The 13,298-nt window shown below is 71.8% G+C and overlaps 4 protein-coding genes across 6 annotated transcripts; 3 read left to right on the top strand and 1 right to left on the bottom strand.

The window, feature by feature from the left end:
* Nucleotides 1-122: 122 nt before the first annotated feature.
* LOC116437107 (protein PET100 homolog, mitochondrial) lies at nt 123-3,712 on the top strand. Of its 3 annotated transcripts, none has more exons than XM_032094678.1 (5): nt 123-199; nt 1,059-1,145; nt 1,242-1,274; nt 2,238-2,344; nt 2,545-3,712. In XM_032094678.1, the coding sequence occupies exons 1-4, from the start codon at nt 173-175 to the stop codon at nt 2,295-2,297; spliced, it is 207 nt and encodes a 68-aa protein (XP_031950569.1). In that variant the 5' UTR covers nt 123-172; the 3' UTR covers nt 2,298-2,344; nt 2,545-3,712. The 3 variants fall into 3 exon arrangements, with proteins under 3 accessions (XP_031950569.1, XP_031950570.1, XP_031950571.1); XM_032094679.1 differs by lacking the exon at nt 2,545-3,712 and adding an exon at nt 2,445-2,538; XM_032094680.1 differs by lacking the exon at nt 2,545-3,712 and adding an exon at nt 2,405-2,518.
* A 223-nt stretch (nt 3,713-3,935) lies between these two features.
* On the bottom strand, nt 3,936-5,663 carry PCP2 (Purkinje cell protein 2). The gene is made up of 4 exons (XM_032094670.1): nt 5,610-5,663; nt 4,943-5,075; nt 4,226-4,359; nt 3,936-3,976 (listed from the first exon to the last, which is right to left on the bottom strand). Exons 1-4 carry the CDS (start codon nt 5,646-5,648, stop codon nt 3,971-3,973), a joined length of 312 nt encoding a protein of 103 aa, XP_031950561.1. The 5' UTR covers nt 5,649-5,663; the 3' UTR covers nt 3,936-3,970.
* A 2,610-nt stretch (nt 5,664-8,273) lies between these two features.
* Nucleotides 8,274-10,715, top strand: TRAPPC5 (trafficking protein particle complex 5). The gene is made up of 2 exons (XM_032094658.1): nt 8,274-8,372; nt 9,719-10,715. The coding sequence occupies exon 2, from the start codon at nt 9,725-9,727 to the stop codon at nt 10,289-10,291; it is 567 nt and encodes a 188-aa protein (XP_031950549.1). The 5' UTR covers nt 8,274-8,372; nt 9,719-9,724; the 3' UTR covers nt 10,292-10,715.
* Nucleotides 10,716-11,334: 619 nt separating this feature from the next.
* NDUFB7 (NADH:ubiquinone oxidoreductase subunit B7) lies at nt 11,335-13,206 on the top strand. Its single transcript, XM_032094666.1, has 3 exons — nt 11,335-11,530; nt 11,972-12,140; nt 13,049-13,206. Exons 1-3 carry the CDS (start codon nt 11,419-11,421, stop codon nt 13,137-13,139), a joined length of 372 nt encoding a protein of 123 aa, XP_031950557.1. The 5' UTR covers nt 11,335-11,418; the 3' UTR covers nt 13,140-13,206.
* Nucleotides 13,207-13,298: the final 92 nt, after the last annotated feature.

Here is a 13,298-nt window from a genome sequence, read left to right as displayed (position 1 = left end):
CCCTCTTCCGTCCTGCCCCTGCTCCGCTCTCATTGGCCCATCCGGCCCTCGCCCCGCCCCCTCCCCTCCGCCCGTAGCCAATAGGCTGCGGCGGTGCTGGACGGGCGGCCAATGGGCGGCCGCGGTGTTGCGGGGCTGGGAGAGACGGAAGCGAAGGGGCCCGGGAGGAGTCATGGGGGTGAAGCTGGAGATCCTGAGGGTGCGGGGGGGGGCGATAACGGGGGGCGGGCACGGGGGGGCGATAACGGGGGGCGATGACGGGGGCGGGGGGCACGGGGGGCGATAACGGGGGGCGGGCACAGGGGGGCGATAGCGGGAGGCACGGGGGGGCACGGGGAGCGATAACGGGGGGCGATAACGGGGGCGGGAGGCACGGGGGGGCACAGGGGGCGATAACGGGGGCACGGGGGGGTCACGGGGCCGGGGGCAGTGGGGGTAGCTCGGGGGGCTGTTAGGGGGGGGGGTCACAGCCCGGGGGGGGCGATCGGGCCGGGACAAAGAGGTCGGGAAGCCCTGGGGACACGGGGGGGGACACGGGTGGGACATGCAGGGACCAGGGACGTGGTGGGGGGGACAGACCCCAGGGGTGACCGGGCACGGGAGGTGACACCGACAGCGACGTTCCTGTGGCTGGGCCTCTCCGTCGGGGCACTGGGGGTGGCACGGGGGGGACATAGGAGGTGGCACAGGAGGTGACAGAGGTGGCACAGGAGGTGGCACAGGAGGTGGCACGGGTGGCTGTGTGGCAGATGGTGGTGTACCTGTCCTTCCCGGTCGGGGTGTTCTGGGTGTGACGGGGTGGCACAGATGGCACAGGTGGCACAGGAGGTGGCACGGGTGGCTCTGTGGCAGATGGTGGTGTACCTGTCCTTCCCGGTCGGGGTGTTCTGGGTGTGACGGGGTGGCACAGATGGCACAGGTGGCACAGGAGGTGGCACGGGTGGCTCTGTGGCAGATGGTGGTGTACCTGTCCTTCCCGGTCGGGGTGTTCTGGGTGTGACGGGGTGGCACAGATGGCACAGGTGGCACAGGAGGTGGCACGGGTGGCTCTGTGGCAGATGGTGGTGTACCTGTCCTTCCCGGTCGGGGTGTTCTGGGTCTCCAACCAGGCCGAGTTCTTCCAGCGCCACGTGATCGACCGCAAGGTGGGGGAGGGGACCCCTGGGGACGCCCTGGGGACACCCTGGGGACACCTCGCTGTCCCCCTGGGTGCCCTCCCCCCTCACCCGCTCTCTTTCCAGAGGGAGATTTTCCCGCCGGACAATCCCGAACGGGTGAGGCCCCGACTGTCCCTGCGGTGTCCCTGGGGTGTACCCGGGGTGTCCCTGCTGTCCCACAGTGTCCCCAACATGTCCCCAACGTCCCTCTCCGTGTCCCCCCAGTCCCTTCCCAGTGTCCCCAATGTTTCCAGTGACACCCCCAGTGTCCCCCCCCCCCCCCCAGTGTTGCCAACGTGTCCCCAGATTCCCCCTGGGTGTCCCCAACACCCCCCAGGGCTCCCCACGGTGTCCCCAAGGTATCCCCAAGGTGTCCCCAAGATCCCCCGGTGTCCCCAGAGTCTCTTCCCGGTGTCCCCAACACCTCCAGCCTCCCCCTGGCAGCGTCCTCCCGCTGTCCCCAGTGTCCCCCTGGTGTCCCCTGCCGCCCTGGGGGGGACCGAGAGGACACCCAAGGGACACTCCTGGTGCCACCTGGTGTCCCCTCCTGTCCCTGCTGTCCCCTGCCCCCGTTTCCCATGTCCCTGACCCTGCTCCTCGTCCCCTGTTCCTGCTTCGTGTCCCTGAGCCCTGTCCCTGCCCCTTGTCCCCATGTCCCTGCCCCATGTGCCTCTTCCTTGTCCCCATGTCCCTGTCCCATGTTCCTGTCCCTGACCCCTGCCTGTCCCTGTTCGGTCTCCTCTGTCTCTACCTCCTTCTCCCCATGTCCCCTGTCGGTGTCCCCTGTCCCCATCCCCTGTTGGTGTCCCCTGTCCCTGACCCTGTTCCCTGTCCCTGACCCTGTTGATGTCCCCTGTCAGTGTCCCCTGTCCCCATCCCTTGTTGGTGTCCCCTATTCCTGACCCTGTCTCCTGTCCCCATCCCTGACCCTGTCCCTGTCTCCTGTCCCTGACCCTGTCTCCTATCGGTGTCCCCTATCCCTGACCTTGTCCCTGACCCTATCCCCTGTCCCCGTCCCCTGTTGGTGTCCCCTATCCCTGACCCTGACCCTGACCCTGTTCCCTGTCTGTGTCCCCACAGCGCCGGGCCATGGCTGAGCTGAAGCAGCGGCTGCGGGAGGGGAAGGGGACACAGGCGTGAGGGGACAGGGACACACGGGCACCCGGCGGGGCACGGCGCTGGCAGAGGGGACACGGCAGTGACAGAGGGGACACCACAGTGACAGAGGGGACTTGGCAGTGGCAGAGAGGACGCCGCAGTGACAGAAGGGACACGGCAGCGACAGAGGGGACACGGCAGTGGCAGAGGTGACGCCGCAGTGACAGAGGGGACATGGCAGTGGCAGAGGGGACACCACAGTGACAGAAGGGACACGGCAGCGACAGAGGGGACACGGCAGTGGCAGAGGTGACGCCGCAGTGACAGAAGGGACACGGCAGCGACAGAGGGGACACCACAGTGACAGAGGGGACACGGCAGTGGCAGAGGTGACGCCGCAGTGACAGAGGGGACATGGCAGTGGCAGAGGGGACGCCACAGTGACAGAAGGGACACGGCAGCGACAGAGGGGACACCACAGTGACAGAAGGGACACGGCAGTGGCAGAGGTGACGCCGCAGTGACAGAGGGGACACCACAGTGACAGAGAGGACGCCGCAGTGACAGAAGGGACACGGCGCTGGCAGAGGTGACGCCGCAGTGACAGAAGGGACACGGCAGTGGCAGAGGTGACGCCGCAGTGGCAGAGGGGACACCACAGTGACAGAGGGGACATGGCAGTGGCAGAGAGGACGCCGCAGTGACAGAAGGGACACGGCAGTGACAGAGGTGACGCCGCAGTGGCAGAGGGGACACCACAGTGACAGAGAGGACGCCGCAGTGACAGAAGGGACACGGCGCTGGCAGAGGGGACACAGCAGTGGCAGAGGTGACGCCGCAGTGGCAGAGGGGACGTGTGGCTGCTCGCCGTGGCTGCACCGTGACACCGGCAGCGTGGCCGCGGTGGTGACACAGGAGCCGCGTGGCAGCGTCCTGTGACCGTGGGCTCGCGGTGACGCCGCTGCCAGGGCCGCGCTGGTGGCAGAGGGGACACGTGGCTGCCTCCCGTCACCGCGGGCACAGCCTGGTGCCATCACGGTGGCTGAGTTGGTGGCAGAGGGGACATGTGGCAGCAGCAGCCGCTGCCATCGACGCTGTAACCCTGTTGGTGGCACAGGGGCCACGCCTCGTCCGTGGCACGAGGGACACATGCCCTCGCCTGATGGCACCGCCACGGGTGGCAGCGGGGCCACGTGGCCGTCCCTGTGTCCCTGGTGCCGTGGGGACACGTGTGGGACACGTGAGGGACTTGTGTCTGTACCTGCTGCTGCCCGGCCCCGAGGGCACACGTGGCACCCCTGGGTGTCCCCAATAAACGGCACTGGCACTGCCCAGGGGGGCGTCCCCAGGGTGTCACCAGGGGTGGCAGAGGTGTCCCCCAGTGCCACCTGGGGCTCCTGTGCCCCTCAGTGTCCCCTGGTGCCACCCTCACGGGTGTCCGGTGTCCCTCAATGTCACCCGAGTGCTGTGGGTGTCCCTTGGTGCCACCCCCAGCGATGTCCTTTGTCCCCCAGTGTCACCCATCTGCCTGGTGCCACCCCCAGTGACGGGTGCCTTGTCCCCCCAGTGCCCCCCAAGACCCCACGGGTGTCACAGGCCCCAAGTGCTCGGGGGGTTTATTGGGGTTGGGGGGACACAGATGGGGGGAGGGGACGGGGGTGACGCGGCGGGGGGAGGGTGGGGGGGGGTCCGTGGCTCCGGGGGGCTCCGGGGGCTCAGTCCTGTGGGGAGATGGGGGAGGGGCACTCACGGGGGTCCCCTGGGGGGGTCCCCCAGGTCCCCCCACCCCCAGGTGCCCTCCCTGGGTGTCCCACCGTGGCCGCCCCCCCCCCCCCCCCCAGAGACCCCAGCAGGTCCCTCACCGTGGGTGCCCCCCCTGCCCCCCCCCGAGCCCCCTCCCCTGTGCCGCCCCCCATACCTGTGGCCCTCCCGGACCCGCCTGTGTCCCCCCGCGCCCCCCCCGTGCCCACCTGTGCCCCCCCCGTGCCGAAGCCGGGCAGTCTGGGCACCGGCAGCCGCTGCTCGTCCATCCTGCGGCCCTGCGAGCTCGCCACCATGTCCAGCAGCGACGCCAGCTCGGGGGGGGGCGGCTCCCCGTCCCCACCTGCCGGGACCCCCGAGTCACCCACGGACCCCCTTCTGCCTGCCGGGGCCCCCCGAGTCACCCACGGACCCCCCAGCACCCATGGACACCCCCCCCCACCACCTCCTGCCGGGGACCCCCGAGTCACCCACGGACCCCCGGCACCCACGGACACCCCCCAGCACCCATGGCCCCTCCTCCGCCTGCCCAGGGACCCCCGAGTCACCCACGGACCCCCGGCACCCACGGCCCCCCCTCCACCTGCCCTCGGACCCCCGAGTCACCCACGGACACCCCCCCGCCCCCCACCTCCTGCCCGGGGACCCCCGGTCACCCACGGACACCCCCCAGCACCCGCGGCCCCCGCTCCGCCTGCCCGGGGACCCCCGAGTCACCCCCAGCACCCACCGAAGCCCTGCCCCCACCCCGGGTCCCCAAACTCGTGTCGCCCCCCCCCGAGTGCTCCCCCCCCGTACCCGCCTTTCCCCCGTGTCCCCTCACCCGCGTGTCCCTCGTGCCCCGCTCCATGTCCCCGTGTCCCCCCCATTTCCCGTCCTGTCCCCACTCACCCGTGCCCCCCCGGTGCCCCCCGGTGCCCCCTCACCCGTGCCCCCCCCCAGGGTGCAGCGCTGTTCGTCCATGCGGGCGCCCTGCACGGAGCTCAGCAGCGAGAAGAACCCCTCCTGCTCCGGGGACCCCCCCTCAGCCGGGGACCCCCGCTCTGCCGGGGACCCCCCCTGCGGGGACACCGCGTCAGGGACCCCCCCTGCTCCGGGGGAAGCCCCCCTCGGCCGGGGACCCCCCGAAACAGGGACCCCCCTCCTGCTCGGGGACCCCCGACCCGCTGGGAGGGACCCCCCCGCGGGGACACCCCGTTAACAGGGGCCCTCCCCGCTCTGGGGACCCCCCCAGAAATGGTGACACCCCCACTTCTACCGGGGAACCCCCGAAGCAGAGGCCCCCCCGCTTCGGGAACCCCCCGGAATGGGAAGACCCCCGAAAGGGGGACTCGCCCCTACACGTCCCCCCCGAAACGGCGGCCCCCCCACCCCTCAAAGCCCCCCCCCCCCCCCAAACTGGGGTCCCCCCTTTGCCCCCCTCACTGGGACCCCGGGCTCTTGGACCGCCCCCCATGACCCCCAAGCGTGGGGTCCCGCTGTCCAGGGGACCCCCAAAACCCCACCCACGCGTGCCCCGCACCCCTCGGTGCCCCCCGCCCACTCACGGTGCCCCCCGGGGTCCCTCGGTGCCCCCCCCCGCCCCCCCCTCACCGCCGCGCGCTCGGGCTCCGTCCCCCCCGGGGCCGCCATCGCGGGTGGGTGGGAGCGGCCCCGCGGCCCCTCTTATACCGCGGGTGGGGACACGGGGAGGGGACACGGGGGGGACACGGGGGGGACACGGGGGGGACACGGGGAGGGACACGGGGGGGACACGGGGAGGGGACACGGTGGGGGACGAGGGGGACACGGGAGGGGACGGGGAGGACACGGGGAGGGGACACGGGGGGACACGGGGGGACACATGAAGGGGACACGGGGACGATGGGAGCGCGGGGGGGCACCCGTGGGTGCCGGGGGGGGTCGTGGCTGCTGCGGGTCCCCACTGACGCCGTGGGGGTCTCGTGGGTGCTCTGGGCTCTTATGGGTGCAGTGGGGTCCCCGTGGGTGCAGTGGGGTCCCCGTGGGGTCCTCGCGGGTGCCGTGGGTGCCACGGGTTCTGTGGGGTCCCCGTGGGTGCTCTGGGCTCTTATGGGTGCAGTGGGATCCCCGTGGGTGCCACGGGTGCTGTGGGGTCCCCGTGGGTGCAGTGGGGGTCCCCGTGGGTGCCACGGGTTCTGTGGGTGCTGTGGGGTCCCTGTGGGTGCTGTGGGGTCCCCGTGGGTGCAGTGGGGGTCCCCATGGGTGCCACGGGTTCTGTGGGTGCTGTGGGGTCCCTGTGGGTGCTATGGGGTCCCCCGTGGGTGCCACGGGTTCTGTGGAGCCCCTGTGGCTCCCCGTGGTGCTGTGGATGCTCTGGGGTTCCTGTGGATTCTCTGGGGTCCCCCTGGGTGCCGTGGGGTCCCTGTGGGTGCCCGCGGGTGCCGTGGGGTCTCCGTGGGCGCTGTAGGGTCGTGAGCGCAGGGGCGTCTCTGTGGATGCTCCGGGTGTCCGTGGGTGCTCTGGGGTCTCCTGGGTTCTGGGGCGTCCATGAGGGGGTCCCGTGGGGTCCCCGTGGGTGCTCTGGGGTCCCCGTAGGTGTCGTGGGTTCTGTGGGATCGCTGTGGGTCCCGTGGGGCCCCCGTGGGTGCTGTGGGGTCCTTGCGGGTTCCCGTTGGTGCTGTGGGGGCTCTGGGGGCTCCGCCTGGGTTCTGTGGGGTCTCCACGGGGTCCCCGCGGGTGCCGTGGGTGTCCCGTGTCCCCGCGGGTGCCGCAGGTCCCCTCAGGGGGGGTGGGCGGAGATGGGGGCGAGACCCCCCCCCCCCCGCCCCCGCGTGTCCCCAATCCCCCCCTGGCAGCCGCGAGCAATTAACGAAATGGCGCTTAATTGCACCCATAAATCCCCACCCGCGCCGGCAGCCGCCGCGGGGGGGACACACGGGGGGGGACACACGGGAGGGGGGGGGGACACACGAGGTCACCCTGCGCCCCCCCCGCGAGTGCTGCGCACCCTGTGCCCGTGTCACTGCCCCAGGGGGTGCCCCCCAGTGCCCCCCAGTTATCCCCAGTGGCCCCAGTGTGCCCCCAGTGCTCTCCCAGTAACCTCCTGGTGTCCCCCGGTGTCCTGGTGCTGCCCCAGGGGGTGTCCCCTGCTGTACCCCAGTGCCCCCCAATGTCCCCCACCGTCCTCCCGTGCCTCCCCCAGTGCCCCCCAGTTATCCCCAGTGTCCCCAGTGCCCACAAGTGGCCCCCAATGTGCCCCCAGTGCTCTCCCAGTAACCTCCTGGTGTCCCCCAGTGTCCTGGTGCTGACCCAGGGGGTGCCCCCCAGTGCCCCCAATGTCCCCCACCGTCCTCCCGTGCCTCCCCCGGTGCCCCCCAGTTACCTCCAGTGCTCCCCAATGTCTCCCCAGTGCCCTCCAGTGTCCCTCAGTGTCCCTCGCTGTCCCCCAGTGTCCCCCCCCATTCCTTGGGGACAGCAGGCCCGGGTCGGCTCCTCTGTCCCCGTGTGTCCCCGCGGTGTCCCCAACACCCTGTCCCCTATCCCCAACACCCATGCCAGGACCTGGGGACAGCCGTGTCACCCCGGCTCCCAGTGCCACCCTCGGGGGTGCCCCTGTCCCTGCACCTCCCTTGGCGTCCTCGTTCCCCGGTGTCCCCCGGTGTCCCCCCCCCATGTTCCCTGTCCCCCTCCTTGTGTCCCACTGGAGGGAGATTGGGGACATTGAGGGGGATGGGGACACCGGGGGACACTGAAGGGACGCTGGGGACACTGTGGGGACATCGGGACACCGGGGAGTTGGGGACACTGGGGGGCCCTGTGGGGTGCGGGGACCTCGGGGACACGGAGGGAGTGGGGGACATGGGGCCACAGGGGGTGTCCCTGTCCCGGTGTGTCCCCCCCGGTGTCCCTGTCCCGGTGTCCCCCCGGTGTCCCTGTCCCGGTGTCCCCCCCGGGTGTCCCTGTCCCGGTGTCCCCCCGGTGTCCCTGTCCCGGTGTCCCCCTCGGGTGTCTCCCCTGTCCCAGGTGTCCCCGGGGGTCCCGTGTGGGGGAGGGGGGGGTCACCCGCACCTCCTGCCCCCCCTCCCCTCCCCTCCCCCCGACGTCATTGGGGATCCGGGCCCTTCCCCCAGTCCAGATGGCGGCCCAGGTGTCCGGGGGGGGAGAAGGGGCGCGGGGCGGGGGGCGTGCGGGCCCCTCCCCTCCCCCCGTGTCACCAGATGTCCCCCGGGTCCCCCCCCGGGTCCCCCCCGTGTCCCCCCACCCAGGGGGCGTGGCCTCAGCGAGGGGGCGTGGCCAAGGTGGGCGTGGCCCCGCCCCGCCCCGCGCAGGCCCCGCCCCTCGGCCGCGCTTTACGGCCGTTTCACGGCGGTGTCGCGGCGGCCGGATCGGTGTCAGGTCGGTACCGGGGCTCCCGGGGGTCCCGGCGGGTCGCGGGCAGGGTCCGATCTCCTCGCTCTCCTCGCTCTCCTCCAGCCCGGCCAGCGCCGTGTCCGTGCCCCCCATCCCCTCCCCGGCGCCGCGGTGGGCGGTGACGCGGCCCCCGCATCCCCCGAACGCTGCCGCGGCCCCCGGGACCCCCCAGCCCCTCTCGCCCTCCCGACCCCCTCAGGCTGCCCCGCACCCCCCTCTAACCCACCCCAAACCTTCTCTGAGCCCCCCCAAGATGCCGCTCGCCCCCTTCTGACCCCCTTTAACCCCCTCAGTTCTCCCCTCGCTCCCCTGCAACCATCGCAGACCGTCTGTGCTCGTTCCCTGCTCCTCTGACCCCCTCAGAGCCCCTCAGAGCCCGTCAGAGCCCTTCAGAGCCCTTCAGAGCCCCTCAGAGCCCCCTCAGAGCCCCTCAGAGCCCGTCAGAGCCCCTCTGACCCCCTCAGACCCCCTCAGACCCCCTCAGAGCCCCCTCAGAGCCCCTCAGAGCCCCCTCAGAGCCCGTCAGACCCCCTCAGAGCCCCTCAGACCCCCCTCAGAGCCCCTCAGAGCCCGTCAGAGCCCCTCTGACCCCCTCAGAGCCCCTCAGACCCCCTCAGACCCCCCTCAGAGCCCCCTCAGAGCCCCTCAGAGCCCCTCAGACCCCCCTCAGAGCCTCTCGGAGCCCCCTCAGACTGCCCTCAGAGCCCCTCAGAGCCTCTCAGAGCCCCCTCAGAGCCCCTCAGAGCCCCTCAGACCCTCCTCAGAGCCTCTCAGAGCCCCCTCAGAGCCCCTCAGAGCCCCCTCAGAGCCCCCTCAGAGCCCCTCAGAGCCCCCTCAGAGCCTCTCAGAGCCTCCTCAGAGCCCCCTCTAGCTGCCCCCTGCCCCCTCAAATCCCCCTGTACCCCCTCAGAGCCTCCCTAAACCACCTCAGACCCCCTCTCATCCACCTCACCCCCCTCTGACACTCTCCTGCCGCCCCCTGACCCTCTCAGACCCCTCTGACCCCTCTGGTAGCCCCCCCTGCACACTCCCAGCCCCTCTCACCCCTCTGGTAGCCCCCCTGGCACACTCCCAGCCCCTCTCAGCCCCCTGGTAGCCCCCTGATAGCCCCCCCTGCACACTCTCACCCCTCTGGTAGCCCCCCCTGCACACTCCCAGCCCCTCTCAGACCCCTGGTAGCCCCCTGATAGCCCCCCAGCACACTCCCAGCCCCCTGGTAGCCCCCCCTGCACGCTCCCAGCCCCTCTCAGCCCCCTGGTAGCCCCCTGGTAGCCCCCCCAGCACACTCCCAGCCCCTCCCCGCCCCGCTGACGGCCGTGCCCCGTCCCCAGGCCGCGATGGACGCGCGTTTCACGCGGGGGAAGTCGCTGGTGCTGGAGCGGGCGCTGGGCCGGCCGCGCTCGGAGCTGTCCCTGGCCGCCTTCGCGCTGCTCTTCTCGGAGCTGGTGCAGTACTGCCAGCGCCGCGTGGCCTCGGTGGCCGAGCTGCAGGCCCGCCTGGCCCGCCTGGGCCACCACGTGGGGCTGCGGGCTCTGGACGCGCTGGTGGCCCGCGAGCGGCCGGGCCGGCGCGAGACCAAGGTGCTGGGGGTGCTGCTGTTCGTCAAGGGGCCGCTGTGGCGGGCGCTGTTCGGGCGCGAGGCCGACAAGCTGGAGCAGGCCAACGACGACGACCGCACCTTCTACGTGATCGAGAGGGAGCCCGTGGTGAACACGTTCGTGTCGGTGCCGCGCGAGAACAGCTCCCTGAACTGCGCCGCCTTCGCCGCCGGGCTGCTCGAGGCCGTGCTGGGCGCCGCCGGCTTCCCCGCCCGCGTCAGCGCCCACTGGCACAAGGGCACCACGCTCATGATCAAGTTCGACGAGGCCGTCATCGCCCGCGACAAGAGCCTGGAGGGGCGCTGAGGGGCGGCGCCGGCGGCCCCGGTGCCGGTGGAGGGACGCTCGGGGACGTCGTCGCATCCCCGCGGCCTGGAGGGACGCGGAGGGGCCCGAGCGGCCCCGGCAGCGCCGTGTCCCTGTCGCCGTGTGTGACCAGAGCCTGAGGGCCCTCGTGGCCTTGTCCCACGCAGCGATGTGAGATGAGGCCGCGAGGGAGAAGAGTCTGGAGGGACGTCGAGGGGCAGGGACGAGGCCACCTGGCCTTGGCTTGTGTCACCGCGTGGGCCGAGCTGTGAGAGGCGTCACCGCCCGCCACAGGAGCCTTCCTGGTGGCCCTCGGGCACCTCTGGGGATGTCAGAGCTGCTCTGTGTCCCTCAGCTCTGTTCTTGTCCCCAGGGTGGCCCTTGGGGACACTCACGTCACTATAAATGGTCTCTTGTCCCTCCGGTGGCCTCGTCTGTTCTGTGGCTGGGCACATCCTGGCGCGGATTTGGGTCCCCAACATGTCTGTCCCTTGTCTCTCTTGAGCTGCTGTGGGGCCATCTGTCACCTCTTGGGGACATAAGGACATCTGCCACCCCCCTTAGGGACACCGGGATTGGCCCAAGGGCTCGTGGTAGCCTTTGGCCGCTGTTTGGGACATTGGGGTGTCCCCTGCTGGGGACACTGAGCTGCTCCCTGGGGACACTCTGGGGTGCCCCCGTGCCCCTGGTGCCACCACCCTGTGTCACTCCCAGTGCCATCGCCGTGCCCGTGTCCCCCCGAGCCATGTCCCCGCAGTGTGTGGGGGGCCGGCACCAGGGGCGGGGGGTCCCGGGGGATCCAAGGGATTTGCGGGGTTTGGGGGCTTTATGGGGGGACCAGTGGGATTTGGGGAGTCCTGACAGAGGTCCATGAGGGTGGGAGGGGTTGGGGGTGCGGGGGGAGGTTCGGGGTGGGGGTTTTGGGGCGTTCTGGGGGTTTCGGGGGGGCCGGGGGCGTTCAGGGGGCGCTTGGGGGGTCCTCCCCGCCGCCAGGGGGCGCCGCAGCCCCGAGCAGGTGTGTCCCGCCGCTGCCGTTTCCGCTTCCGGCCCGCGGTGTTTCCGCTTCCGCCGCCGTTGCCAGGCCCGGTTCGCGGTGTTCGCGCTGCCCCCGGCGGTCCCGGGCGGCCATGGGCGCTCACCTGGCGCGGCGCTACCTGTGGGACGCGGAGGCGGAGCCCGACCCGCTGCAGATGCCGTCGTTCCCCGCCGATCTGGGGCTGCCGGGGCGCCGGCCCCGCGGTCAGTGCGGGGACACGGGGGCACGGGGGGGAGGGCATGGGGAGGGGGACACGGGCGCGGTGTTCTTGGGGCGTCCCCGCCCTCGCGTGACCCCGGTGACCTCCCGCCGTGAGGCCCGTGTGTTCCCCGCTGTCACCTCCCGTGTCCCCCCCGTGTCCCTCCACCGTGTCCCCTTCACGTCCCCCCCGTGTCCCCGCCGTGTCCCCCCCGTGTCCCCCCCCGTGTCCCCTTCATGTCCCCCCCGTGTCCCTACCCCGTGTCCCCCCCGTGTCCCTCCCGTGTCCCCTTCATGTCCCCCCCGTGTCCCTCCCGTGTCCCCCCCGTGTCCCCTTCATGTCCCCCCCGTGTCCCTCCCCTGTCCCCTCGTGTCCCCGCCCTGCCGCGTGTCCCCCCCGGTCCCCGGCGGATGCTGAGCGTGTCCCGTGTCCCCTCCGGTGACAGCCATGGTGGCCTCGGCGGAGCAGCTGGCGCAGGCCCGGCTGCCCCTGGAGCAGCGGGACTTCTGTGGCCACCACCTGCTGCGGCTGCTGCGCTGCCACCGCGACAACTTCCCCGTGCCCTGGGGCTGCCACGAGCTGCGCCACGCCTGGGACAGCTGCCAGCACCGCGAGTGAGGGGACATTGGGGACGTGGGGGACATCAGGGGGCATGGGGGGCATCAGGGGCACATCAGGGGGCATCAGGGGGCACGGGGGAACATACCTGGGACGCTGCCAGCACCGCGAGTGAGGGGACATCAGGGGGCATGGGGGGCATCAGGGGACATGGGGGACATCAGGGGACATCAGGGGAGCTGCCAGCACCGCGAGTGAGGGACGGGGATGTGGGCATGGCAGGGGACATCAGGGGACATGGGGGACATCAGGGACGTGGGCACGGCAGGGGACGTCAGGGGCACATCAGGGGATATTAAAGGACATCAGGGGGCATCAGGGGCATGGGGGACATCAGGGGACATCGGGGGACATTGGGGGACATCAGGGGGCACGGGGGAACACGCCTGGGACAGCTGCCAGCACCGTGAGTGAGGGGACATCAGGGATGTGGGCACGGCAGGGGACATCGGGGGGCATAGGGGGCATCAGAGGCACATCAGGAGCATCAGGGGACATCAGGGGGCACGGGGGACATCAGGGGCACATCAGGAGCATCACGGGACATCAGGGGCACATCAGGGGGCACGGGGGAACACGCCTGGGGCGCTGCCAGCACCGCGAGCGAGGGGACATCGGGGACGTGGGACACTGGGGCTGAGGGGGGCACAGGAGTGGGCACAGGCGAGGTTGGGGACAGGGGGTGCCAGGGCCGGGGCACGCGGGGCCGGGGGAACGAGGACAGGGCGGAGAGGGGGACGCGGGCACAGGGGTGGGGACGGAGGGGACGCGGTGGGGAGGGGGTGACAGGGACACGGGGGGGTGTGGGAGGGGCTCGGGGACACGGGGCCAGCACGGTGCTGCCCCCCCGCGCCGCCGGTGTTCCCGCGGTGGCCTCGGTGACGCGGTGCCACCCTGTCCCCAGCTACGTGATGCGCATGAAGGAGTTCGAGCGCGAGCGGCGCCTGCGGCAGCGCCAGAAGCGGCTGCGGCAGCACCAGGAGGGCGCCGAGTGACGCGCGGGGACGCGGGGACGGCGACACGAGGCCACCCCCGTGCAATAAAGGCACCGAGTGACACCGAGCTGGCGCTGGCTCTGCCTGCAGGGAACAGGGACATCGCCAGGGCACCGCCCCCACCCACCCTGGGGACAGCGCGATTGTCCCGCGGCGCGG

This window comes from Corvus moneduloides, chromosome 32, assembly GCF_009650955.1.
Source record: "Corvus moneduloides isolate bCorMon1 chromosome 32, bCorMon1.pri, whole genome shotgun sequence".
In the NCBI taxonomy this organism is placed as follows: Eukaryota; Metazoa; Chordata; class Aves; order Passeriformes; family Corvidae; genus Corvus; species Corvus moneduloides.
The sequence above is the reverse complement of the archived record's forward strand: the minus strand, read 5'-3'. Positions and strand labels throughout refer to the sequence as shown.

Bases quoted from the DNA above. Each gene is read 5' to 3' on its own strand.
- LOC116437107 (XM_032094678.1), top strand. From the start codon at position 173: ATGGGGGTGAAGCTGGAGATCCTGAGG. The intron at 1,146-1,241 runs GTGGGGGAGGGG...CTCTCTTTCCAG, and splicing joins GCCACGTGATCGACCGCAAG to AGGGAGATTTTCCCGCCGGA. The intron at 1,275-2,237 runs GTGAGGCCCCGA...GTGTCCCCACAG, and splicing joins CGCCGGACAATCCCGAACGG to CGCCGGGCCATGGCTGAGCT.
- PCP2 (XM_032094670.1), bottom strand. From the start codon at position 5,648: ATGGCGGCCCCGGGGGGGACGGAGCCCGAGCGCGCGGCG. The intron at 5,076-5,609 runs GTGAGGGGGGGG...GTGTCCCCGCAG, and splicing joins CGGAGCCCGAGCGCGCGGCG to GGGGGGTCCCCGGCAGAGCG. The intron at 4,360-4,942 runs GTGAGGGGGCAC...GGGTCCCGGCAG, and splicing joins CACCCTGGGGGGGGGCACGG to GTGGGGACGGGGAGCCGCCC.
- TRAPPC5 (XM_032094658.1), top strand. From the start codon at position 9,725: ATGGACGCGCGTTTCACGCGGGGGAAGTCGCTGGTGCTGGAGCGGGCG.
- NDUFB7 (XM_032094666.1), top strand. From the start codon at position 11,419: ATGGGCGCTCACCTGGCGCGGCGCTACCTGTGGGACGCGGAGGCGGAG. The intron at 11,531-11,971 runs GTCAGTGCGGGG...CTCCGGTGACAG, and splicing joins GCCGGGGCGCCGGCCCCGCG to CCATGGTGGCCTCGGCGGAG. The intron at 12,141-13,048 runs GTGAGGGGACAT...CCCTGTCCCCAG, and splicing joins GACAGCTGCCAGCACCGCGA to CTACGTGATGCGCATGAAGG.